The sequence below is a fragment of the Echiichthys vipera genome, assembly GCF_963691815.1.
Source record: "Echiichthys vipera genome assembly, chromosome: 2".
NCBI lineage: Eukaryota > Metazoa > Chordata > Actinopteri > Perciformes > Trachinidae > Echiichthys > Echiichthys vipera.
This window is the reverse complement of record NC_139827.1, coordinates 26,841,613-26,868,534: the sequence shown is the minus strand read 5'-3', so window position 1 is coordinate 26,868,534 and position 26,922 is coordinate 26,841,613. Positions and strand designations below refer to the sequence as shown.

The following is a 26,922-nucleotide window of genomic DNA, read 5'->3' as shown; positions in this document are numbered from 1 at the left end:
GTGGATGTATCAGTGAGCGAAAGCAGCGGCTTTCGAGTCACTTATTTGGGATTTATACACTCGTGGAAGGAGGGAGTCTGTAAAATGGAGGACTGACAGTTTAAGGGGAAGTCAGAGTAATTTAATGTACATTTATTTGTATGTATTAAAAAAGTGAGCGACAATGATGTCAGAATGCGACCCGACAGAGACCAGCGAGCCTGTGCTGGACACCGACGCAACAGCGGTGTCTGCTTCAGAGTGTAACTTTCACTCCTCAGACCCTCCGACGGTGTTATTTGATAGAAACGGGATAGGTTTGGGATTTGCGGCGAACCCTGGAGGCGCTGTTCGTATCTCGGACTCTTGTGAAAGCGTCTTAACCGAGCTGGAGACGGACGGCTCCGGGGAAGAGGCGCTGCTGTTACCGTGCCTAGCAGGAAGCTCGTCGTCTCCGCGGGGTGGTGGAGAGAAGAGGAACAGGCGGAACAGACACAGCTCCTCGTCGGATAAAGACACCTTGGCCTCCCCAGGTAATTTGTTTTTGGATCAGTGCCATCGAGATCTGATACAAATGAATGACATACATATTAAGTGCAAGGGCAGGGGACCCATTCTCAATGGGGTCATGTCCTGGTGGATCATGGGGTTTTTCCGCATATGATTCAGTGCAAAATTACACAGGCTGATTACTGTTAGGTATAGATAAGATAACAGTGAATGCAACGTGGTCAAAACGTTGTGATGTCATGCAAGCCGGCTGAGGAGTGTTAACCATTGCACTTTTGATTAATGTCACATGTTGTAAACCTGGTTAAATGTATTGATTATTGCAAACGACCCTTGAGGCTCCTGGACTTGACTTGGGGAGCCAAAATGTTGATATTGATAGCATATATAAGAATTAACTTATAGAAAAGTACTCAGTTGCTATGCAAAGAAAAAACTCTGAATATTAAGAAAACTATACATACACACATTAAATTGAAGGCAATAGACTTTAGTCTGTCCGTCTACCCTGTGTGTGTTTTGCAGTCAGCTGATGTAATAGCTGCATGTTATTATAGTTACTGGAAGTGTGTCTGTCTCTGTCTTTGTGTCTGTCTTTGTCTCTCTCTGTCCATATGTCCGTCTTTTCTCTCTTTTTTTCTCCTTTTCTTCCTCCCCAACCGGTGCAGACAGATGTCCGTCCTCCACAGAGCTGGGTCTGTCTGACGTTCCTGCCTGTTATAGGGAAGGTTTTACTTTGCCACCGTACTCTAAGGGGGAATTGTTGGGTCTTTGTTTATCATAGAGTGTGGTCTTTACCTAGTCTGTAAAGTGTCCTGAGATAACTTCTGTTATGATTTGGCACTATAAATAAAATTGAATTAAATGTTATACAATATGTGAGTCAAGCCATGAGTACAGTTAATAGTAACTGTAAACACCCTTCAGTCAAACTCTCATAATTGTTAGGGCCAGACTTATTCGTGATTATTATTATGAGATTATTTTGAGACCGATTATAGAGTAAGATAGAGTGAATTTCTATAATATATTTGCATTAGTCCCAACCGAACTCTAACACTCAGAAAAGAAGAAAAACATTTTTTTTAAATAAATGATTCATAGTAATAAATAAATACATACAGATATATATATATATATATAAAAAAAGAGACAAAAAAGATTTAAGCAGAAACACGGATGTAGCTGTACACACTCCTACACCTACTACACCTCAACAGAGGGATGTCATACTTATAGACACTTATATACTTATACCCATACACATACAAGTGTACAAAACATAAGTACACCCATGCATGAGGGAAGAGAAATAAAATAAATAAGGACAACTTCTCATGCCCATCCTCACTCCGGCTCATAGTTATAAAAAAAATAAAAAAAACCTCATGGTGGTAGTAGCAGGAGTCAAGCGTCTTGACAATGACTGGATCCCACCTATTGTGGAAGTTCAAAACTGAGCCTTTGGTGTGTTTTACTTTTTCTAGTTTAAGAAAAGACAGCAAATCTTATAGCTAGTAAGAGGCAGATGGTGGGTTTGGACACTTCCACTGTATCCGTCTGCCGACTATCATGGATGCAAATGCAATAATATCCCTCTCTATCCCAGTGAGACCACTCAGGGCCCTACGCACCCAAAAAATAGCAATTGAAGGACTGCGTTTCAATGTGCTGTTGAGAGCCCTGGACAGAGTATCAAAAATGAAGACCAAAACTCTTTCATCCCCATGACTCATGATCGGCAGGTGAAAAAGCAAACCTCCCACATGCTTTACTAGTACCTGAAAACAGTGCACTTAGTCTATCTTTAGTAAAAACAAAAAAAAAATAAAAGTATTCTATGTAGGACCTTACACTGTATGAGACTCAAATGGGCAGAAGAAGAAGAAGAAGTGACCCTTTAGAGCTACCTCCCAATACCCCTCTGTAAGGTCCAAACCTAGCTCCTTTTCCCAGTTACCCTAAGAGAGGGAGTCTCTGCAGAGAGAATGAGATCATACATTACTCTTGCTGCACAAACCAGAGATCGTAAGGCATGCTGGACAAACTAGGTAATGACTTAATAATAATTAATAATAATTTTCTTGTCATGGCATATCAGACAACATATACGCAGATACCAATATGTCTGTGATTGATTAATATCGGTCTGGCTCTAATAATTGTATGATTTTTGTAATGTTTTGTTATTTCCCTGTGTTGATGCCAATTCAGATGAAGCAGGTGTTTTGGTTTCCTATGCAGATCGTGTCTTCCTTAATAGGGATATAGACTTGTCAGCCTTACGTATTTGCCGCAGTAGATTTAGATTGAGACTATAAAAGGAAAAAGATGTGGGAAACAAAGAAAAGTTGATCCAGTCACCATGGAAGCGGCACATATTCTGACTTAACTACTAATTGGATTTAACACCACTCCCCCTCATACCGCCCACCCTTTTTTCCAGTGCACCATAATTTTGCAGCATTTGTTTCCTTTTATATTACCTTCTCTTTCTATGCTGAGCTCTATGGTCTGATCATGTTCTATCTCAGCTAGAAATCTAGGCCACAGGTAGAAACGCTGAGCCTGAAATCGCAGGTGGTAGTGTTCCGTTTCCTCTGGCCTTTTAGAATAATGGGGCTAGAATTACAACGCAGTTTTTTTATTCAGTGAATTTTAAAGAAGTCATGTAGTCCTGACAACTGCTGTACTCTGTCACTTTTTATAATATAAAATGTCCTGCCAATCTCCATTGCAAATCCTGGCAGTGAAGTTCTACCATGCAAACCCCCTCATAATCTCACACTGCATTCATCTTTTGGTTCACCTGTTCCTCCTGGCTTCTTTCACCAGAGTCCATTGTTCATGAGTACTGTTACCAGTGGGCGGATAGCAATGTGAAATGATCTATGCAAAATATAGATCTTGATTTGCATGCATTCAAATGAATCATCTGTCTAAGCACATGGCAAAAATTTCAATATGCAATACGTAAAAATGCACAGATAAATCAAGAATATGAGCTTACAATGACCTGGATATAAAGTAGTTGTGTGTAGAGAGTGTAGTGTTGCGACATCCCACACACTGTGTGCACTGCAGGTCAGCAGCAGGTCTCTAGAGCTCTGAGTCCTGCTGTGAGAAAGCCCTGCTGGGCCCATCAAACTGACTGAGCTCTGAGACATTAAATATGCATAAGGCCTTTGTGCAAGCAAATACACAGGAAAACATGCAAACACTCTGTAGCCAAATACAGTAAATGATGAGGATGAGGAGGGAATTTGTATTTACTTCCTCTCTAGCTTTCTGTGGGGGGAAATAATGGAAAGGGAGACACAGAGAGACATTTCTGCCTCCTGCAGTCGCACTGCACAATCCCATTAATCTAGACTTTCATCAACTGTATGATCCAGTCTTAGCACACATCCATTATCAAGCAAGACAGCTGAATAAATACACTGACTACTCTATTGTTGGAAATTAAATGACGAAGATAAAGTATTATCTTAGCTCTGTCTTACACATAGATGAATTCTGTTGTAAATCAAAGGCAAGTAGCTATCATAATCTATCTTTAGGTCTGTGTTGACACCATACTATTTCCATATTAAAGTCAAGATGGAGCTGTTTTTAAATAACGATCAGCCCCCCTGCAGACTACCAAAAAGATACCTTCATGGTCGGACCTCTGGCCTTTTAGAAATGAGAATAGAATAAAATTACTTTAAGAATAGAATTACTTTAATGATCCCAGACTGGGAAATTATTTAGAACTTGCTAATTGTACTACATCAACCAGAAGACCTTCCAGCTTCAGGTATGCTGTTGTGGACTGCATAGTAGCCTAATATCCAGCCTTTTTCATTTGGACCACAAAGATGCACAATCATTACATTCATAGACAACATCATGTGAATTGATCCAGGTATGTTGCCATGTATTATTTTACCTTACGCAAAGACCTAGAGGACATAAAAAATGCAGTAGTATGTGGCTTTTAGAGAAAGATGTCAGTGATAATATTTGAGGCTGGTGGTTTTCAGGTGGATGGCAAATTAATTAAACATGAAGGCACAAGTCCCCCAACTTGGGGATAAAACAGCTGGTAAATGTCATGTTAACCCCTGTTAAAGAAAAGCACTATGATAGAGGCTGGTGGGTATGATGATATATCATCAAAACGATATAAAAAAGTCTATGGTATATGTTTTTCCAAATAACTTCTATTGTGATGTAGAAAAACCAGCAGCCAAACTGTGTTGCAGAAACATTTATGTCATTTGGACCACACTTTATGTCCTGAGACCTGCACGTTATGTCCATTTAGTACTAATGTTCTCAATGAAATAAGAAAATATTTAGTATATTTCATTTCTCAAGTGTTTGGGCTAATTCTCACAGGAGTATTGCATGAATAGTCGTTTCCATGTGATTATTTCATATAGACTATTTATTTATTGAATAATAAGAAAACAGGCCATATTGTGATATATTGTTATTGAGATATGAAATTACATTTATCAGGGAAGAAGATGTAGTTAGGGCATCTAGTAAGGATGCCCCCTGGGCGCCTTCCTAGGGAGGTGTTCCAGGCACGTCCAGCTGGGAGGAGGCCTCGGGGAAGACCCAGGACTAGGTGGAGAGATTATATCTCCACACTGGCCTGGGAACGCCCCGGCATCCCCCAGTTAGAGCTGGTTAATGTGGCCCGGGAAAGGGAAGTTTGGGGTCCCCTGCTAAAGCTGCTGCCCCAGCGACCCGACCCCAGATAAGCAGTTGAAGATGAGATGAGATGAGGTGAGGGAAGAAGATTTTGGCCATATCACAGAGCCTGAGGTGTAGGCGGGACACTTGGCCAGCAAAACCCTGACATGGATCGACTTTTTAAATACACCAGGTCCCGGATGTAATTTTTGCACACCTCTATCCTTCTTTTTTAATTAGCTTCTCTCTCAAACCCTCCAAGTGAATTAGCTTCAAAGCTATCTTTGTTTCTTCTTATCTCTCTGTGACAAATGGCATGTTAATAACTGTCCTCCTGTGCCTTTGTCCATTCTTCCCCCCTTCCCTCCTCCCCGTGTCTATCCCTTCATCCCTCCCTGCATCCAACTGTGACTTTAGTGTGACTGATGCAGAGCATACGGAGCCTTTCTGTCAGCTGACTGATCTGTCCGTGTGAGGAGGAGATGCTAGAACGTGTCGCGTTATGTGAATGGTTCTACATCAAAGGAATTATTATTTAGCACTCAATCCCAGTCAGACAGCAGTCACATCCAGAGAAACATATAAGATCAGCAAGGCAACAGAAAATGCCATTTTTTGATGAGTGTGAGAGTCACTCGTTCAGCTACGTCTTGTCACAGCTAGAGGGTACTGCGTGTAAGTCCACTGATCCACTGGACCCTTTGTGTGTGCAGTTTGTGTGTTCTCTGTGCCGCATTAATGTGAATGGGTGAGTGATAGGCTAGCCACCTGTCCAGGTTGTACCTCACCTATCACCTAGTGAGTGCTGGGAAAAGTTCCACCCTCCCATGACCCTGAACAGAACCGATGAGACGGTAAAGAGGATGGATGTACGGCTCCAGATGCCCCTCACAGAATAACTGTGCATGATAGGACACAACGAAATCGAAATTAGAGGCGAAACTGTAGATGAACAAGAATGTCTGTAGATAGGCTTATAAGCAAAATAGAAATATACATTATTTCGATGATATTATTTTCAGTAAATTAACTTGCATAAAGATGTATCCTACTACAAATTATATAAATTCAGTATTCATCATTCATACACTGGTTCAAAAGATGTCTTTCATGGCAACCAGCTCCGTTTTATATGCTATGACACTGGTTGCTATGGATATTTCCTGATGATGCTTTGAGGTTCACAAAACTTTAACACTAACGTATTTAACTACGAAAAGACCATATTATGTAAGGGATGGAGTGTCATTGTTCGGTTCTAAAAAGCCATTGCTATTTTAATGTAGCACATTCTTGAGTGCCCGCAAAGAAAATGTGAATATCAAGCTGAGCTTTTCTCCCGCTCTAGGAACCAGCAGTGGAGACTTCAACCATTTCCCCGACGATCCCGAGTTTGCAGATATCATCCAAAGGGCGGAACAAGCTATCGAGAATGGCGTCTTTCCAGCAAGGATTTCCCAGGGTTCCAGCGGGAGCTACTTTGTCAAAGACCCAAAAGGGGTGAGAAGGAGCTAGAGGAGTCACACTGATAAATGACCAGAAGAGGAGAGGAGCATGGACGAAAAATTAAAAAATCCTTGTACATTAGTCCTTTTTAATATTAGTCATGAGATTCAAGTAAGCATTATCTTTACTTTACTTTACTATTTACTTTTCCCATTCAGATAGTGTAGAAACCCTAGCTGGTGATTTTTAGCTTACTGAAAGCTCCCTATAAGGTGGTTCTACATTATTCTCCACAGAGTGTAGCTGCTTGAAAGGAGTGAGCACGAGGTAAGTTGAAAAGTTCATAGGAGGAATGATCCACAGTGAAGACTCGCTGAATAATGCAGCCAGCAAAAGTTGCATCAATAACAGACAGCATGCATGCAGGCTTAGCATCACATCAACAAGCTTAATGTGCACTGCAGGGAAGAGACATTGATCTCTAACTTGTTAGCAACATCTCTGTCCCTTTAGATTTGTGGTTTAAAACTGTACGTTTCTTGCCTGTGGTTCTTAAGTTTTGTTCTTTAAAGGTCCCATGAAATGAAAATGCCTAATTCTGTCACTATTCTGTCCGTGTGCGCTGTATTCTCTCATTGTCTGCCGTGTGCCAAGTGTGTGTCAAAATGCATTTTTTAATAGAACACTCTTTGACGTGCTCTTCTCCTGCCACAGAAAGTCATTGGCGTTTTCAAACCAAAGTCAGAGGAACCTTACGGTCACCTGAACCCCAAATGGACCAAATATTTTCACAAGGTAAACTGTATCACGTGTTATCTGTGTGTAAAAATCTGAAGAAGCTGACATTTTACAGCACTGTAAACCAGCTCTCTCTCTCTTTCCCTCTCTCACTAGCTGTGCTGTCCATGTTGTTTTGGCCGAGGCTGCCTGTTGCCTAACCAGGGTTACCTCTCAGAGGCTGCTGCCTCACTGGTTGATACCAAGCTCGGCCTGGGAGTGGTGCCGAAAACCAAGGTGGGGGCTCTGAGTGCATGTGTGTTAAAGTTTTTGAATTTCAAACAGGCCATCACAGTTTGACTTAAATCAGACTGAACTCCTATAAATGTATTCAAACAGAATATTAAGCGAACACCTGAATGGACATGGATGTGGATGTGGTATTTTTAGTCAGCTGATAGGAGAATCTACATTAGCAGTGGTACAACTAAACCAATGGTAACTGAGCGTCTTCCTTTTGTATCAGGTTGTGTATCTGGCCAGTGAGACATTCCACTACAGCGCCATTGACAGAGCCAAATCCAGAGGGAAGAAGTACGCCTTAGAGAAAGTCCCCAAGGTGGGACGGCGCTTCCACAGAGTGGGCCTGCCACCTAAGGTAACAGTGGTAACACGTCAGGGTCTAATGTCACCAACATTTGGCTGTTTTGTATGAGTAATCAATGAGAAACACAGACGATCAAGTCTCTTGTTCACTCCAGTGTGGTATATCCTCCTCGTAGTGTCAGCTTGGAGATGTGTTGAGTGGCGAGTTCACTTTTTTAGTCTAATAAACTCCCAAAATAACCACACACCAGGGATTTCTCTAGCATCTAACCCCGAATGAAACACACATAAATATACAAAGGCTAACAGAGATATTGCTACACTAATCAATTCGTTGATTATGTGTTTTTGGTAAAGTTGAAAACATGCTATATGAAGTAGACACATGGGCTGCTTTTGTGTCAGAATTCTTGTGTCTTTTGTGATGTCATAAACAGTTAATGCATCAAATGCGGTGCCCATGTCCTTATTTTCTAAGCTTCTGCTGTCATAATTCAGCGGACTCTGGGAGTGCAGTTTCGGCGTCCCGTCGCTGCAAAACATATATAGCTGAAACACTGCACACTTCATTTAAACTCGACAGAAGCAGAAGTTAGTCTTTCCACTGTTTTCAACAATAAGCAACTTTCTTAACTCACTATTGGATGTGAAAATATGCTGTTCCTACGAGCTGTTCTTCCCCTGCTGTTTGTCTCAGCCGTTGTCCGCGGAGCCCAAAAAATCTCCCTGAAAAAACAACCGGCAATGTAATCAGCCAATCACCAACCGCTGACCTATCTGTACAATCTTCCGAACCCCATTATTCCATAGGCTTTTCGTCTTCGTTTTCTCTTTTTCTCGTTATATTATTTGTAAAACACTTTGTAGCTGTGTTTTGAGAAGGTTAATACAAATAGTGTAATTATGATACTAACATCTTTCAACATATTTGAACAGTTTCTTTAAGTGTCATGTTTTTATTTTACATATACATGGCGTGCTGTGTTATGATCTCAGTGAGCGTCGGGCTTAGAAAAGTGTGTATTGTTATCTCTCTTTTTAGTGTGCTGTACTCATCCCCAGTGCCAACTTTAGCATTTCTTCGGAAATATGTAGAACAACGTTTCCCTGTTTCTCATCTGAGACGGCCTTCTAATGATCTACAGCTTTCTGGTAAAGGTTGTGCAAAGGTGGCTGCAGAAATGTGTTGAGGAAGTAGCATGAGGAAGTTGGATGCATGTTTCAACTGTCATGCACTGGTGGCATTTCGGCCACATCATCACCATACAAACAAGCTCCCTACTATTTTCTGAACCCGCTGTCTTTTCATGTATAATGTGACGATGAGGTGCGTGTGTTTGTTTCAAGGTGGGCTCATTTCAGCTGTTTGTGGAGGGCTACCGTGAAGCGGACCACTGGCTGCGGCGCTTTGAGGCAGAACCTCTGCCAGAGAACATCAGGAAGCAGCTGCAGTCACAGTTTGAGCGGCTGGTAGTGTTGGATTACGTTATCAGAAACACAGGTGAGGGTGTGTCTCTGTTGACATTTAAACACAGTGTTTACTAAACCTAAGCACAGCATCGTGTTACAGTACTTGGGGCGGCAGTAGCTTAGTCCATAGGTGACTCGGCTGGGAACAGGTCGCCGGTTTGAGTCCCTGTGTGGACCGTGGATGGAGTGTGGACTGGTGGCTGGAGAGGTGCCAGTTAATCTCCTGGGCACTGTCGAGGTGGCAAGGCAAGGCACCGAACCCCCAACTGCTCAGGGTACCGATCCATTTGGCAGCCCCCTCGCTCTGACATCTCTCCATTAATTGATGTATATAGGTCCTGTTTGTGCATGTGTGTGTATTCGGGCCTGTGTGTGTGTAACCTGAATAATAACAGAATGAAAAAATTGAATTTCCCCTTGCAGGATTAATAAAGGAAGTCTTCTTCTTGGACCATTTGTGGAGTCTTGCACATGTGCGCCTACTTGGCAAACGCGATCAACCCGTCCTTCTCCCCCTCAAACAAGCGTGCGTTGCGAGACTCAGATCTTGTCTCTCCTAGAGAGCAGGCAGAAAGACCCTTTTTTTAAAAAAGTCTCTGTGTGTTCGACTCTCTTTACCTTTGAGACAATCTGGACAGGAAACATGCTCACTTTTTATTCCAGGTTTAGACGAGAGTCTTTAGGGGTGAAATTCGATGTAGTATGTATGCCAGGCCGCAAGGTGGTACTTTAAAGCATCGCCACACAACACAACCCAGAGCTCGTGCATGCAGCTCTGCAGCATGGTCTGCAGCCTCCATCGGCTTCCACCCAGGCATCTTAAATGTCCGACTGATGGAAATAGTCCGCCATGTTTGTTGTTGTTTGCCTGTACTGCACATAGATGTAACGCAAACGCGTATGTGATGTTAGCCAGCGTGAGCAGATCAAAGCTCACTCTGGAGGGTGGTTTCATTTTTTAGCGTTTTTAATCCCAAAAACACTGTTGCCATCTAAACTAAAAGCACATCTGATAAAAACCTTGGTCGTTTTCACCCATGAGCGCTTGTTTTGTAAACAGGGCCTGAATCTTTGTGGTTTGAAGCCTGTCTTCTCTCCTGCATCCCTGTTTGAACTTTTAGATACCTGCTATGTTTTACTGTTTCATGTTCGCGTACAGCTGTATAGGAGCCACGTCCAATTACTGCAGAATAAAACCCAACATTTCCTGATTTTACTGCTTTATAATAAAAGGTTTCCAATAAAGCTATAATGTGGGACTATTGTGAAGACTTTATAGGAAATTAAACGTTTTTATCCACTGTTTTTTAAGCTGCACCTTTGACCACTACAGCCATGGATCAACCCGCTGCTTTATACTTCACTGACTCTAAACAAGCACGCTACAGTTGCAAATTTTAGCGAGTCACACTGCTCTAAAGGAGACGCAATCTTTATTGTGCTGGGCTGACTGAGTCAAGCCAAGCCGGCACATGGGCATGGATAAGAGGTTACAGTTGCTTGTTGACATCGTCTCCCTTTTTGCAAGTTCACTAGTGTGTTACATTGAATTTACACCCATAATCATTAATCATTTTATTAGCGTTGTGATTGTGCTCCCTTTCCCCACCTACATATCTTTGTATGAAAACCTTATCTTACTCTACATTTCCATTTTGTCTGTGTCCCCCTCAGATCGAGGGAATGACAACTGGTTGATCAAGTATGAGAAGCCAGGAGAAGGAGGAGATGAACAGGGACAAAAGGTGAGGTTAAATCAACACATACTTAGGGTGTGTTCAGAGTGATTATAAAACACAGCTTAGCTCATGTTAACCCTTTAAAAACGGAGCGACCACAAGTGGTTGTTCTGACATGTGTAGCATGATCATAGATAAAATGATCTCAAATAAAGCGTGTGCATTCTTTTTGCCACAAAAAACTATGGCTTCGATCTTGTAGGTCATCATGTTGTCCGCTTTTGATGACATCATCACGTTACGTGACGTCTGGTGCAAATCGGACTGATAACTCTGAGTATTAACCCCGTAATGGCCCCGGGAAATTGTTGTTTACATGATGCTCTATAAAACGCTCTAAAATAAAGAAATATATAATAGCTAGAGCACTCATTCTTTTTGCAACAGAAAGCTAAGGCTCATGTCTTTCACGCCATCACGTTGTACGCCTGCGATGACGCCATCACGTTAGGTGACGTACTGTGCAACTTGCAGGGCTCTAGGGTATTTACTGGCTGTGGCAGATCTTCCTGTGTACGTGATCATGTATAACACGATCGATAATATAAAGTATAATATCTAGAGCGTCTATCTGTGGACCATTAAGAAATATTTCTTCATGTCTCCACATCTAAAAATCTTTTGGATCATTATGTTTTGTGTGTTTATTTAGTAAAATTTGATGAAAAAACATTTAATTTTCTGACACAATTTAAATACTTTTATTAATTATTGTTTAATGACTGACACAGCATTTTAGCTTAGGTTGTACAGATTTTAGGGATATGAAGCATTTTATGATCCAATGTAGGCACCGGTGGACCATTTCTACTGCAGAGTTCAAAGGGTTAAACACACACACACACAAAAAAAGCTTAAACAAGCACACGCTTGTTTACTTGATGCCCTGTCACCCATTCACACACAAGACACACAGGGGCCCACATTAGCACACAATAGTTTGGATATTGCAGGTCTGGAACAAACCGGTGACCCAGTGACTTTATTGGCAACAGCATGCAGAACACTGACGGCCTCGCCACCATCAATCATTATGCCATGCACTGATAAATGAGCAGAGGTTGTCATCTACCTGTTTCCTTAATCAGGCCTTTAGACAGTGATCAATGACTGGTCTGGTCATCCATCATTAATCCCTCAGTCAGTTGTTGGTGATGATTTCTGTAATCCTCTTTCCCCTCACTGTAGGATGCAGAGTGGCTGGAGAATTGTTCCGACTCGTGCATCAAGATTGCAGCGATCGACAACGGCCTGGCCTTCCCCTTTAAACACCCGGATGAGTGGAGAGCCTGTATGTTGGTCTCTTTCCTTCCTCACCTCTCTCCTTTCATGATCTGACTTTACTACTCACTGCCTCCGTCAACACAGTGCCTTAACTAATAATTATGGAAACTTTCATTCCGGATGTATTCCTTTTTTTTTTATTTATTCTAGTAAATGGCAAAAAAAGTGGCAGACAGCAGGATTCAGTTCTTTATTCAAATCACAATGATGTCATTACCATTAAAAGTGATAACATCGGCATGAATAGCAGTTTTGAAATTATGAAAAACACAAGAACAGTGTTAGATTTCAGATTATTTTAGTTTTTAAATTTTAAAGCTCTTCTTCATCAGAAAATGATTATCAGTTAAATGGGAACACCACCTAATTTAAGAATTCCAATATGTCATTTTCATGGTCCAGGAAAGTTCAATCAATATTAATATTCAGGAACATGAGCTGCTCACACTCAAAGTCAGGAACCAGAGAAATAAGTCTCAAACATGAGGTGCAATCGAGTATAAAGTGTGGAGCTGATCCATAGACAATGAATGAGACACTTATTATTTTACCCAAATGAGCTTAAATGAGCTATCGTAGAGTTGTCAGTTGAATTACAAGATGTACCCATATACTCAGAATGTCCCCTTTTACCCTTGTTTTTGGATTTAGTAGATAAATGTTCATGTTTATTAATATTTTTGGACTGTCTTAAAACATAGGAAAGACATTATTTTAAGTTTGGGGAAAGACATGTTTGATTTCTTATTGAAATCAATGCGACTCTCATATCTGTATTCTAAATATTAAGATAAAGCCAGCACATAACAGACACAACACAAACAGAACGAAAGAATGAAATTAGTGAGCTTTAGAGATGCTGGTATGCGGGGTCCTTTTATCTTCTGTAGGCAACGGGACAAGATTTGGGTAGACGAAGCGGTCTGGTTTCCATTTGTAGACTAAGTAGTATCGACCAATCACATTTGAGAAGGCTTTGGTGTCATGCAGGTAAACGGTGGGTGTGGAGAGTGGAGCACTTTGACTGAAATGCAACTTCAGAACCCATCGGTGATCGTCTAATGGCAATTTAGCTTTTCCTTAGCTTTTTGTTATCATTTATCTATATTCATAGGTATAAACCTTCTTATAGAGACATCATCTGTCAACTCTTAATTCCATTCTCATGTCACAAGTTGCTATAAATAATGGCCGCACCTAAGAGGAGGAAGCATGAAATATTGAACACTGCCCCCAGAGGCTAAATCGTTTGGACCAATAGCCGATGAGTTATGAGATTGTATTCACCCAGACATGAGAATGGTATGGATCTGCCCTTCTGAGCTCTCGACAGAAAGCAAATAAGATTATTTTTTGTAACTATTTTCTAAACTCCTGTCCATTAAATAGTTAACTAGTGATTTATTTTAGCCATGATAGTCCCTCTAGATCTATTTTTGAGAGAGTTAGGCAGTTAAGAATGAATAAAAACACACAGTACAAAACTTTAAAGACATGACATTATGTTACTAGCCAGTGTGGACTCACAATCATAGACCATTTTGAAGGAGGGAAGCTTTGACTGTAGCAGCATGTAAAGATTGTACAGCCTGCTGTGAGAGCTCATGCCAAAGTGTACTGTTGCCTCCTTCCATCAGACCCGTTCCACTGGGCATGGCTGCCCCAGGCTAAGGTGGCCTTCTCCCAGGAGACCAGAGACCTGGTGCTGTCCCGCCTCTCTGACATGAACTTTGTCCAGGACCTCTGTGAGGACCTCTATGAAATGTTCAAGGTACAAGCCACCTCATAACTTTTCTCTTCTCTCTCTTTTTAGATTCTTCACAGTTATGTAAACAAGCAGCTGTCTGTCAGCTTTTGAATGTATTGATACGGGTCAGGCTAACAGGAGTTACTGTTTTTTCCTCTTCAGACAGATAAAGGCTTTGACAAAACCATGTTCGAGAGACAGATGTCTGTTATGAGGGGACAGGTGAGACGTTTTGACTCTATTGTTTCTGTCAGCTTTGTTGTCTTTGTCCTGTGTCCTCTATTTTATGCGTTCCTTTTATATCCTTACTGCTCTCCTTTCCGTCTCTCTTGCTCTACTTTCAGTCACTTTCAGTGTTTGCTCTGTAATCTCATCCTCACACATCTGACCTAATTTCTCACCCTCCACTTTCCTGTGTTTCTGTTGTGCTCCTCACCTCTGTCCCTGCTTTTCTTTTACCACTTTGGATTAATGACCACTGAGTTTGTCATAGCGTAAAGAATACATCAGTAATAGAAGGACAACAGCAGACAGCTGAGCCGAGAGCCGAGCTGTCATAGTGACTGTTCATGAACTATGATCCAACTGCGAAACTAGGCAGCGTTGATCAAATGTTACTGTTTTGCATTTTTCTCGCATACAGTGTTTTCGGAAACATGTTTTAGTGTAGCATTTAGCTGTAAAATGAGAAAGCCAAGAACCGTCCACCAGCTGACCGGCCGGACAAACTGTCTCATTTTACAGCTAAACAATACACTAAAATGTGTCTCTAAAGGATAAAGTGACAGTTTCAGCAAATGTATTTTAATTACAGTTACTTACTTCAGCTTTAACCTCACAGACTTCCTCAAATAGTTTCAGTATGTAATACATTGTGAACAATGTTCATCCCCAGGTGTTGAACCTGACCCAGGCGCTGAAGGACGGAAAGAGCCCCATCCAGCTGGTGCAGATGCCACGGGTGGTAGTGGAGCGCAGCCGCTCAGGCGGCCAGGGACGCGTGGTCACACTCGGCAACGCCTTCACACAAACCTTCCACTGCAAGCGCCCCTTTTTCTCCTCTTGGTAGTCAGATAGGGGTGAGGAAGGCAGCAGCCCTTTTCTTTGTCTTGAAGTCAGAAAGTGAGGGAGAGGACGCGAGTATCTCACTGGAGACTGCTCATAGCAAGAGAAGAAATGAAGAGGAAGACACGGACGGTAGAAAATAAGATGAAGAGACTTGGCCTCGGCCCGTTCCTCATTTTGTGAAGAAAGCACAGCATGGGAGAGATTGGCATACCAGTGTCTCACAGAGACCTTAGGGCTGTTTGTGGTTACCATGGTGACTTGATTGGATAATCGGCTTTTCCACAGAGGTGGGTTTCGTTTATTGTTAGAAGGGAGAAAGGATTTTTTTTTTTACCCACCCAAAGTACCTAGTGAGGACTCTTGTAAGGTCTCTTAGTGGGGCTAATGGCCAAAGAAGAAGTACTTAACTAACAGATCTGTGGTCAGTACGTTTGGGAATCTAAAGGACTGGCTTCACAGATCTCTCCAGAAAGTGATTTTTTTTATCTGGGACAGTGTTGTTCCCGATGTGGAATAAATTCCCAGACGATTTGCTTTGCCTTGTAGGATTACTTGCTAAAATATAGATGTGCACAAGCACTGCTCGAAGTGTTTTACAGAACTGGGTCGAAGAGCTTTTTGCCCAGCGTTCGTTTTCAAAACCACAAACCCAGTGTCTTCAACTCTCACTACTGCCAAATCTGTTTGTGGAAGGATTATTTAAAAGCCTCAAGAAGAGAATATTGTTAAAACTTGAATATGAAATTTGGGGGAAGGTAACTAGTAATAAACACATTGCTTGAATGTAATCTGTTTACGGTTTCTATACGGATTCTTGCTCCTAAACATTTCAACACGAGTGAATGCTGTCAAAAATAGACTTTTTTTTTTTTCTCGTTACAATGAATGTATTTGTTGTTTGATATGTATTTAATTGCTTTCTCTTGAACCTCCTGGCATGGGCGACAACTCCTCGACCCTGTCCTTTTATAAGGCATTATAGGAAAAATGGAGGACAATGTTTCACAGTTGCTCAATGCCGTTGTGTTTTCTTATGTATGCATCTTGAAATTTTTATTCCAACTCAATGATTGTATAAGAAAATATGTATATTTAACAGATGAAAATAAAACCATTTGGGAAACTTTGTTTTCGTCAGTTGCACATGTCAGTTTCACAGGAAACGTGTCAGTAATGGTATGAGGAATGAGAGAAAGATGATGTACCAATCTGCTTTTTCATACAGTGTTACGACTGTGTCTATTAACTGCCTTCAAACATTGTTGACAAAGGTGTGTTCAGCTAAACTAAGATGACTTTGTCGAGACCGTTTCCATACACCTGACAGGACCATTTAACTTGTAGACATCATGATTAACGAGTGATGGGAACAGTAATGCCTCAGGCCAAAGTGAGATATTTATTACAGGTTTTCAAATGCAGACTAACTAGCCTGCGCCTTTTTATTTATTGTAGTCCCTTTAAAATCTCATCTCATCTTCAACCACTTATCCGGGGTCGGGTCGCGGGGCAGCAGCTCTAGCAGGGGACCCCAAGCTTAAAAACATAATTTGAATTATGCACTAAGCTTATTTATATGACATTTACATATACAGTGTACATTATATCCACACTTCACATGAGGTGACTACTGTATAATTAAACATAATGCTGCAGTACATAATAGGTCTTATTTATTTGTACTGTAGGGGATCAGTGTTCTTTAATCCAAGTATGTTTTACCCAATTTACTGTACATCTAGGGCTAAAACTAAGTTGTCAGGATGAATTTATCTGCTGATCATATTTTTAATCCATTGAGAAATCATTTAATCACAATTTCAGAAAATACTGCAAAAAGTTAAATTGCTCGTTTTTGTTCAATGGTCATAAAACCCATGGATATTCAATTTACAACTATATAAAAACTGAGTAAAACAGCGAATCCTCACAGTTGAGACACTCTAATTTTGCCTGATAAATTACATAATTCTCAATAAAATGATTAATTGTGTACCTATGCCATTTGGTATGGTTCATCACCATGGTTACAGGAAAAACCTGGTCATCATGACCTTGTAAGAAGTGATACTAAATCATTGAAGTGACCACACCACAGCTGAGTCTCAGTGGAAAGATCAACATCCTCGGTGCATCATGCTGCAGGTTACACATATCCTTTTAGTGGAGGGATTGATGAGCAGATGTTAACATGTGGACACAAACACGTGGATTATTTAAGTGCCCTCATTAACACATCACTGCATGCATGTGCAAATGAAACACGTGCACCAACGCATGCCCACCTCCACAGTATGCCCCTTCTGCCACTGGTAGAAGTAGTCGAACGTGTCACCACACACTCATCCGTTTAGACACAGGCGGCAGCCGCATATACTGACTGAGGCGAAGCACACATCTGGAGAGGAAATAAAATGTGAAAGCGTGTTGCAACTTGCAATAATGATGTGTGTCTTTGTCAGCAGTACCAAGACGTACGGAGACATGTAGCTTAACACTGCCACCATGTGGAAAATATTCCCTGTGCTGAACTTCAAAGGTCCCATATTGTGATCTTTTTCAGGTTCATACTTGTATTTTGGGTTTCTACTAGAACACGTTTGCATGCTTTAATGTTCAAAAAGCACATTATTTTTTCTCAAACTGCGTGTCTGAATACTCACCCTCTGTCTGATCTGATTGGTCCATGCTTTGGGGTCTTGCACATCTGCATCTCTACTCTGTAATGCAGCCGGGGAAGGACTGTAGCAGCCTTAAACTGACAGCTCGTTTAAAGACACAGTTTAGGCTGTATGCATTTCTCTTTGGATTGAGCGTTTTCATACTTTAACATTATTTATAAAGCACCTTGACCTGTGTTATAATAAAAAAAGACATGGGAATCTCTCTTAATATGGGACCTTTAAATATACAATTTGTGATCTCTTAAAATGCAGTATTTGGAACCTGCTATCACTCTGATTGACTGACAGTTCTTCTAAAACAATGCATAAGGGCTAACAACAGCCATATGATAAGTAAAACTTGACTATATTTGAATTGTGATGGCACTATAAGTGCTGTAGAATTTTTGCATTTTAATTCAGGAAACATTTGGTGCTTCACAGTCACATGCAGGAGCCAAGTGTCAACACAACAGACCTTTTCACAGCACATTTTAACTTGTCATCCTATCAAAAGCATGGGCGTTACTAATAACACTAAGGAAAGGACTAAATGGGACTCAGCCCTCATTCATTTGATATGGTGTAAGAAATGCAGCTGTAACACCTGCTGTGCCTGCAGGGAGCGTAACAAAACTGTAACACTGGAGCAACTATTACTTATTCTGCCTGTAAGAGCAGAGGCATTTCAATTTTTGAATGAGTAATTAAATAGTAATATAATTAATAAAACAATAACTTTTTGTGGTTTTGTTTTTTACATGCCTTATAATGAAATCAGACGTCCTTTTCACGCGCATGTTTCATGTTATTCACAAATACAGTGCAAACTAACGACCCTAATCTGGTTTTAGACGATATAAGGCCAATACCTGCTTAAGAGAGGAACTGCTGTGTACTATAGGCTAGTGGAAGAGTAGGCAAAGTCGTTACTAAAAGGCTGATTTAAAATGGTGCTGTTATGTGTTTTGTCCCCACTAGATGGTGCTCAGTATCAGTTTCACATCAAGTGGCCCCCCGGCTCCAGTGCGCCTCTCAGGCTCTGGGTTCACTCCACAGAGCCTGAGTGATGTAGACTACGATCACAAATATATGCAGGCACTGATGACTTGGCATTCCAATCTACACAGGACTGAGAACACGCGCTCCATAGGCCCAGTCTTCTTTCAAACAGCACCACAGGTCTGAGGAGTGAAGTGACCAGTGGAGAGTGTAGCCTATACACTTTTGGATTAGTTTAGGGTCTGGACACAGAAACATTTGGATAGACATTTAAAATATAAGGAATCAATCAAATCCACCCGAGCTCTCCGCGCGGTCAAAACTGATCACAATGCAGTTACTTTTACTTGCAGCGGCGTTCCTTTTTACGCACGACTTCACCGGAGCTGTGCGCTCTGACAAGTGCGCCACCCGCTGCGATGTGAGCTTGTGTCCGAGCCCCAGCTGTCCCGGCGGGTACGTCCCGGATAGATGTAACTGCTGCCTGGTGTGTGCGCCGCGTGAGGGAGACCCCTGCGGCCGTAAAAACGACCTGCCCTGCGGGGACGGACTGGAGTGCAAGCTGCTCGCTGCGGGGAGGCGGCGGGGCTCCAAAGGGGTCTGCCGGTGTAAGATGGAGCATGAAGTGTGTGGAAGTGACGGGAAAACGTACGGTAATGTGTGTAAGATGCGAACGGTCAGCCGGAAAGCTGAGCTGAAGGGGAGAGCCGCAGTTAGCCAAGCGCACAAAGGACCCTGTGCACCTCCAGGCGCAGGTAGGGAAGCTTTGGACGGTCAGAGGGGTTTGGGTAAAACACATGATCATAAAAACTCATACAACATCTGAAATGCACCATAAATGTGGTGAATATGGTTTATAAGCGCTGTGTAGTAGCTTTAATAATTAATAATAATAATAATAATTAACAGTGCCAGCGTTATCAAATCACTACAAAATAAAACTAATGTGGATGCTTGTGTCTTGATTTAGATTGTGTAGTTTAATGCTGAGGTGTTTGTACAATGTTTTATTTTGTTTATCATCTGCCTGATACAATAGGGTGGTGGGCACACACAACTATATCTGAAATAGAGCCGCAATACTAATATTTCCCTCTGTGCCTTTGTGTACATTTAAAACATTTAAACATTTTGTTTATATTGTTCTTGTTATTCTTATATTTTAAATCTCCCTCTCTTTATATTTTTCATATTTGTCTATATATTTCTATTTATTGTTTCTTATTGATGCTTGTTCTATGTTTGCTATCCAATTTGCTGCTGTATTAAGGAAATGTACTCTTTGTGGGACTAATATCTTATTATCTTAGCTTTTAATAATCGTTTGATCGTTTTAGTCATATTTCAAGCAAAAAAAACTGCGTGTGTGTTCTTCATGTCCAGGTCGTCCACTGGTCCATCCCAGCAGCCTTCGCTACAAGTTCAACTTTATCGCTGACGTAGTGGAGAAAATAGCGCCTGCTGTTGTCCACATTGAACTGTTCATAAGGTGGGACACGTGTTTGTGTTGCTTAAGAGACACATCAGCCGTGGAACAATGAATCAAACAATCAGAAGTTTGTCCCTTCAGCTTTAAAATTGTAATTATTCTTATGTAATTATTTGGGTATGTGTTGTCGTAAACCCTCTCAGTGCCCATGAAAGTGATAAATGGAAACTTAATAGCCTAAAACTTCAACTTATACTGATTTGTTTTTCATTCCCTGCTTCTTTCCTCTGTCTGTCTCTAGACATCCTCTGTTTGGTCGCCATATGCGTCTCTCCAGTGGCTCTGGTTTCATTGTGACACACTCAGGTGTCATTGTGACCAACGCTCATGTGGTAACCCCAGCTGCCACGGGGACAGGGAGGCCCCAGCTACGGGTGCAGCTCCATGACGGCGACGCGTACGATGCCGTGGTCAGAGATGTAGACAGGAAGTCAGACATCGCCACGATCAAGGTCCATCCTCAGGTGAAAGGATCACAGATGCATATACAGCCAGGCCAGGCAAAATCACAAGCACTTCCTTCACCCTTTCTCTCTTCATCCAAATTGAAATCTATGTTAAAGGTCCTGTGTGTGATGTTTTACATGTATTAATCATCTTTTATTGCCAGTGGACAAACAGGTCGTTATGTGACTTAAAAATTGAGGCCTTCCCCGACTTTCTTAATTGTCTATGACACCCTGTGGACTGACTTCTGCGTGCTCTCAGGTTCATCGCCTTTCTTTAGCTCCCCATACAGCCAACAGTGATATCTAAATGGAGTCTGCTTCTGCACGTCAACAAACAAACTGGCCACACATGCTGTTTTACGGCTATACATTTTACAGCGGTGGCCCGGAGATGGACCTAAGGTTGGCGGCTTTCCTGTAATAGCAGCTAATGCTCCGGTGGGTAGTCTGACCCAGGATCAGACCCCCGGTACTGTGGTTTAGGCTGGCTGCCGGGTTGCTGTGAGTGAGGCACAGCGTGTGTAGACTCTGTTGTGGTGGTAGAACAAAATCTTTTTCCCCCAGTTCTGATGAAAATCCTAAAGGAAACACTTGACATATGAAATATATTGTAATATATATTTTAGCTGCTAATGTTACTAATGTTGGCTTGCTTGCTAATGTTGATGAATTGTTAACTAGCTGACATTGTGCCTTGAGTGGATAACGTCAGCTAATTCATCCAGACTCCTGGAGCTGGTCTGGCTGGCGTGTCCCGCTTGCAAATGACCTTATCAGCCAACATTACAAAGCCAGGTCTATGCAGTTCAGCGCGGTTATAGCAAGCTGGCTAGCTCACCTAAACCTAAGGTGGCTGTGCCTCGACTACTGCTCAGCATTTTTGTAAATATGATTGTAATTCATTTTACAGCATTATACTAACATGATGCCTGTTTCCCTGTTTTGGTCGGTACTGTCTCGTGTGCGAGTGTGGGAATCTGAGCAACAGGATGCTCACTGCTGTTCAGTAACGGCAGCCGTATCGCTAATGACAACAGTTTTCTGAAAGTTACACAGAGAACCTTTAGAGGTCCCATATAGTAAAAAGTCTTATTTTTAATTATAAAGCAGGTTGAGGTGCTATATAAATACTGTGAAAGTATCAAAACACTAAATCAACAGAGAAATGCACACAGCCTATATTCAGAAACTGTGTCTTTGAACGAGCCGCCAGGACTTCTGTACGGTTGAGATGTCACAACTACAGTATATTATATAAAGGTAGAAAGTGCTGCTGCAGTGCTGTTACAGTTATTCCTTAGCTGAAATGATGGTGCAGAGATGCTGAGAGTGAAGTATGAAATACAACTTTTCAGATGGAGGGTGAATACAGGTGTATTCAGACAGACAGTATGACAAAAATAAACTATTTTTGAACATTACATGTGACATGTTTTACTACATACACAAAATACAAGTATGAACCTGAAGATGAGCAGAATATGGGGCATTTAAAAAAAAATTGATTCCAGACATTTCTTGACCCTGATACAAAAACATTTTTGCGCTATTGCACAAGAACCCACATCCTGACCTGCGTCGGTGCCAACGGTTTTGTGCTAGACATTCATAGCGGGCATACTTTCCTTTACACCAGCTCTGTGACTCAGAGACACTTCGCTGATGTGTGTATTCTCACACCCATATCTCAAATACTTGGACAGTTTTGTAAGCATTTAAAGTCTTCGTCATTTCCCTCTTTGTCTGTCTATTATTCAGATTTATTTTGTCCCTCGTCCTTTGCATTTTTCTCTTCGTACAAATTGCCCACAATGTCTCCATCTGACATGTCGGTCATATCTGTGTGGCTATGTTTGATCTGTGCGCCTCCACATGAGAGCAGAAGAAGCTCCCCGTGCTGTCGCTGGGCCATTCATCTGATCTGAGACCAGGGGAGTTTGTGGTTGCTATTGGCAGCCCCTTCGCCCTGCAGAACACCGTCACCACCGGCATCGTCAGCACCGCTCAAAGAGACGGCAAGGAGCTGGGCATCAAGGACTCAGACATGGACTACATCCAGACTGACGCCATTATTAATGTGAGCTCACACACACACAAACACAGATTTTTTTGTTGTATACTGTATGTATTTTGGTTGTTTGCATATGTGTCAGAATCATTGATGTAATTGTGTCTGTCTCATATTTCATCTGATCTGTGAGTAGTATGGGAATTCTGGAGGACCTCTAGTTAACTTGGTGAGTAGTGTTGTGATGACTTGTTTGATGTTGAGGATTATTCAGTAAGATTCTCAGAGGTCCACAATGTTGTATTATTATTAGTATTATGTTTAAGTAGAATATATATATAGATTAAACGAGTAATAAGTGATAAATAAGTTAAGTAAGTTAGTAGTATTAATAAGTAACCAGATTGAGCTGCAAATGTATACAGTACAATTGTCAATTGTCCTGCTACTCATTCTGCTCCTATATTACTACTGTGAAAATGTCAGATTTTGGTCAGTATGATTAAGATTGACTTGATTTGAAATATTGGTACTGCATATGACAATAACAAACTTCTTACATGAGAAAACAACTCGTCCTTAAACCTAAATTACCATTCTGTTTGGCATTGTGAAATGGAACCACTTGGTTAGGTCTAAGAAGAGATCATGGTTGAGATCTTAAAAAAACAGTGACTTTTGGTTTCACATGGGACCCAAGCAGCGGCCTCTCGGATGAAAGTCTTGTGTTTGTTCGATCTTGGACTTGGCACTCTTTATTACTGTCACTTGACTTCCTACTTTCCTCTCGTCATTATTGCCACAACAAGAGATCACCACCTAACAAGAAATGTTAATATGTTTTGTGATAAGCTGCTTGCAAATTGACCCATAAGGATGTCCTTTTTTTTGGTGAGGACGACATAAGACAAATGCTAAAATAAATCATCCATTGCAACAAACAACAAAGAATCAACATCCCATAAAAAACACACAAAGGACTTTTAAAAATCTTTATACTGTATTTTGTAGACCAAGTCAAGAGTGATACAGGTACAGCTTAGTCCCAGACCTCTGAATTTCTGCCCACATCTGCAATTCGTTGAACTACTGAAATAAAATGAACAAAGTAAAAACAAAACAGCAATTTAGTTGAAATTTCTAGCTTACAGTTGTATAAAATATTGCTACTGTAGACACATTTCCTGTATGTAATATTGGTAGTAAACAAAATGAGAATGTAGCCTATTAATATTGAGTATTGTGCTTGTTTGTACATGTGTATGCGTTTCTTGCAGGACGGCGAGGTGATAGGCATCAACACTCTGAAAGTGACAGCAGGGATCTCCTTCGCCATACCCTCAGACAGAATCAGCCGCTTCCTCACAGAGTCACAGACCAAACACAGCAAAGGTCAGAGCTTGAACAGTACTTCAGTAGTAACAAATGTCCCCAAAGCAATTTCAGTCAACAGCAACTGGACTTGGTTATTTGTCTAGGAAGACGTTTCACCTCTCAACCAAGAGGCTTCATCACTTCATGTACGCATCTTGTGAGTAACAACTGTCACTCTAACAACGGTCGTTGGCACTTGAAGCACAAAGGGTTTCAGTGACATCATCGGCTTTGTGAGAGGTTAAATACCTGGATCTCCACACCAGTTAGTTGGACCAGTCCCAGCCTGGTCAGATGCATACATGAACTGATGAAGCCTTTTGGTTGAGAGGTGAAACGTCTTCCTAGACAAATAACCAAGTCCAGTTGCTTTTGAAGGAAATTGCTTTGGGGATAACGATGACCTGGAAAATTAGGATATTCACAGGCTTGTAGTAACAAATATAATCCTAGCCTATGAATGGGGTTATATCTTAGTATTTCTCAGTAAATCCCATTCCATTTGTTGTTGTTGTGACAGAAAAGACAAGAGTGCAAAGAAGACTTACAGAGGAACCACAGTCGGATGCAGGTGAGAGCTGCAGATGTACGAGTGTCACATGTTTTGACTTGCTATGCCTGCCTTGTCCAAGAATTTGTTTATATTTTTGTTTCGTTTCCAGAGGTGTCAGAAGTAAAGAGAGGTTTTTTAGGCATCAGGATGCTTACTGTGACCAGAGCGTGAGTTGTTACATCCCCACACATGCATTTTAGATTTAGAACTTGTTGATACAATGCATTTTCAGCACACATTTAATTCAGCACTTAGCTCAATGATGATGGACTTACTCATCACTAATTTTTGTGGTATCTCAAAATAAGTTTTTTAATATTGATATTGGTATTGTTGTGTTTTGTATGTCTCAGTCTAGTAGCAGAGTTGAAATGTCACAATCCAGACTTTCCTGAGGTCAGCAGCGGAGTTTTGGTGCAACAGGTCATACCTGACAGTGCAGCAGAAAAGTATGTTCACACACACACACACACACACACACACACACACACACACACACACACACACACACACACACACACACACACACACACACACACACACACACACACACACACACACACACACACACACACACACAGCACAGAGAGAGTACAGATGAAACCTTTCCAGGGATGAGACCAAAACTCATCAAAGTAGCACTCCAAAATTGGTGTTTTTTAAAGGTCCCATATTGTAAAAAGTGAGAATTTTACGGAGTTTTTTTTACATTTTTTTTAATTGTAGAACAGGTTGAGGTGCTGTTTGAATACTGTGAAAGTATCAAAACACTCAATCCACAGAGAAATGCACACGGACTGTACTCAGAAACTGTGTCTTTAAATGAGCCGTCAGGACTTCTGTGCAGTTATGATGTCACAACTATACTATATACAGGTAGAAAGTGCTGCAACAGTGACTATATATTCATTCCCCGGATGAAATGATGGTGCAGAGATGCTGAGAACGCAGATATTGAAGAACTGGAAATGCTGACCAATCAGAGCAGACTGACCTTTTTCGGGAGGGTTTCTTAAAGAGACAGGAGCTAAAACAAAGCGTTTCAGAGGGTGAATGCAGGGATATTCAGACAGAGTTTTATGTACATTTTGTAGAAACCCAAAATACAAGTATGAGCCGGAAAATGAGCAGAATTTGGGACATTTAAATTCCATAAATCTGTTTATTTGTGGACTTTTGGGAATATTTTAAATTGATCAGTTTACATAAGTGCTGACTCGTTACATAATCTATGCAGTCATGTGTTTGGCACAGACTACATTACAACTTGGCCCCCTATTGTCATCACTGACTACAGTTTCGTTCTCTGTGTTTTAGTGGAGGGATTAAGGAAGGTGACGTTATAGTCAAACTAAATGGAAAACCAGTCCAGACCACTGAAGACGTCCATGAGGTGTTGCAGCGTGACCAGCCTCTCCTGCTGGAGATTCGCAGAGGCAACGATGACTTACTGTTCAACATCCACCCTCACTTAATAGAACATTGAAGAAAAGGACTGGTCATTTGCCAGGCAGGCAAGTGGCATCAAAGTTTGGCCACAGGAAACTTACTGCAAGCCATATATGGAAATATAAACTTATGTGAAGTAATTTCTGGTAAAACATTACCAATTATTTGCAGTTTGTACCTGTCTGATGATGTATATTTTCTTTAATGGGTTTTGATTTGCTCAATTTATTATTCTGACTCTTAAATAAATACAGCAGTCACAATACTCAAAATACTGCAGAGTAAAACTTATCGCACTGTGTACGATATAAAGCATTTTAACAGAATAAAAAAGCTCCCAAACAAGAAGCCGTGCACTGGTATGTGTTTGTCTGTTCAGCAGCTGTTGTCCATCTGCACAGACTGCAGGTTCAACTCCTTTGTTTATTACCTCCTCCCTCCCACTCTGCCTTGGAAAGGCATTCTCCTAATTTAAACAAATCTAAGCCGACACCTAGACACACACGCACACACATACTGAGCACAGTCACTTTTATCCTCTCCGGTTTTGGTAATGGAATCCTCATGCATAACGTTTTCTGAACCTTGAAGTTAAGGACAGAAAATCCATGTGGGTCTGTTGGTGTTCTTAGATAATCCAAGTGTAGCCTGAAACTAATGACAGCTTTGAAATTCATTCCAAT

At 41.2% G+C, this 26,922-nt stretch overlaps 2 protein-coding genes across 2 annotated transcripts; both read left to right on the top strand.

Moving 5' to 3' along the window:
• Positions 1-6: 6 nt before the first annotated feature.
• Positions 7-16,334, top strand: pi4k2b (phosphatidylinositol 4-kinase type 2 beta). Its single transcript, XM_083924994.1, has 11 exons — positions 7-512; positions 6,524-6,675; positions 7,336-7,416; positions 7,516-7,635; positions 7,865-7,996; positions 9,292-9,445; positions 11,089-11,159; positions 12,342-12,444; positions 14,075-14,208; positions 14,347-14,406; positions 15,080-16,334. The coding sequence occupies exons 1-11, from the start codon at positions 164-166 to the stop codon at positions 15,251-15,253; spliced, it is 1,530 nt and encodes a 509-aa protein (XP_083781120.1). The 5' UTR covers positions 7-163; the 3' UTR covers positions 15,254-16,334.
• A 2,914-nt stretch (positions 16,335-19,248) lies between these two features.
• On the top strand, positions 19,249-26,276 carry htra3a (HtrA serine peptidase 3a; the record flags this gene model as incomplete). The annotated part of the gene is made up of 10 exons (XM_083929726.1): positions 19,249-19,672; positions 20,301-20,406; positions 20,648-20,870; positions 22,738-22,950; positions 23,060-23,092; positions 24,141-24,255; positions 24,758-24,808; positions 24,909-24,957; positions 25,144-25,239; positions 26,108-26,276. 10 exons carry the CDS (start codon positions 19,249-19,251, stop codon positions 26,274-26,276), a joined length of 1,479 nt encoding a protein of 492 aa, XP_083785852.1.
• Between the last annotated feature and the right edge of the window lie 646 nt (positions 26,277-26,922).

Bases quoted from the DNA above. Each gene is read 5' to 3' on its own strand.
- pi4k2b (XM_083924994.1), top strand. From the start codon at position 164: ATGATGTCAGAATGCGACCCGACAGAGACCAGCGAGCCTGTGCTGGAC. The intron at 513-6,523 runs GTAATTTGTTTT...CTCCCGCTCTAG, and splicing joins AGACACCTTGGCCTCCCCAG to GAACCAGCAGTGGAGACTTC. The intron at 14,407-15,079 runs GTGAGACGTTTT...GTTCATCCCCAG, and splicing joins TGTCTGTTATGAGGGGACAG to GTGTTGAACCTGACCCAGGC.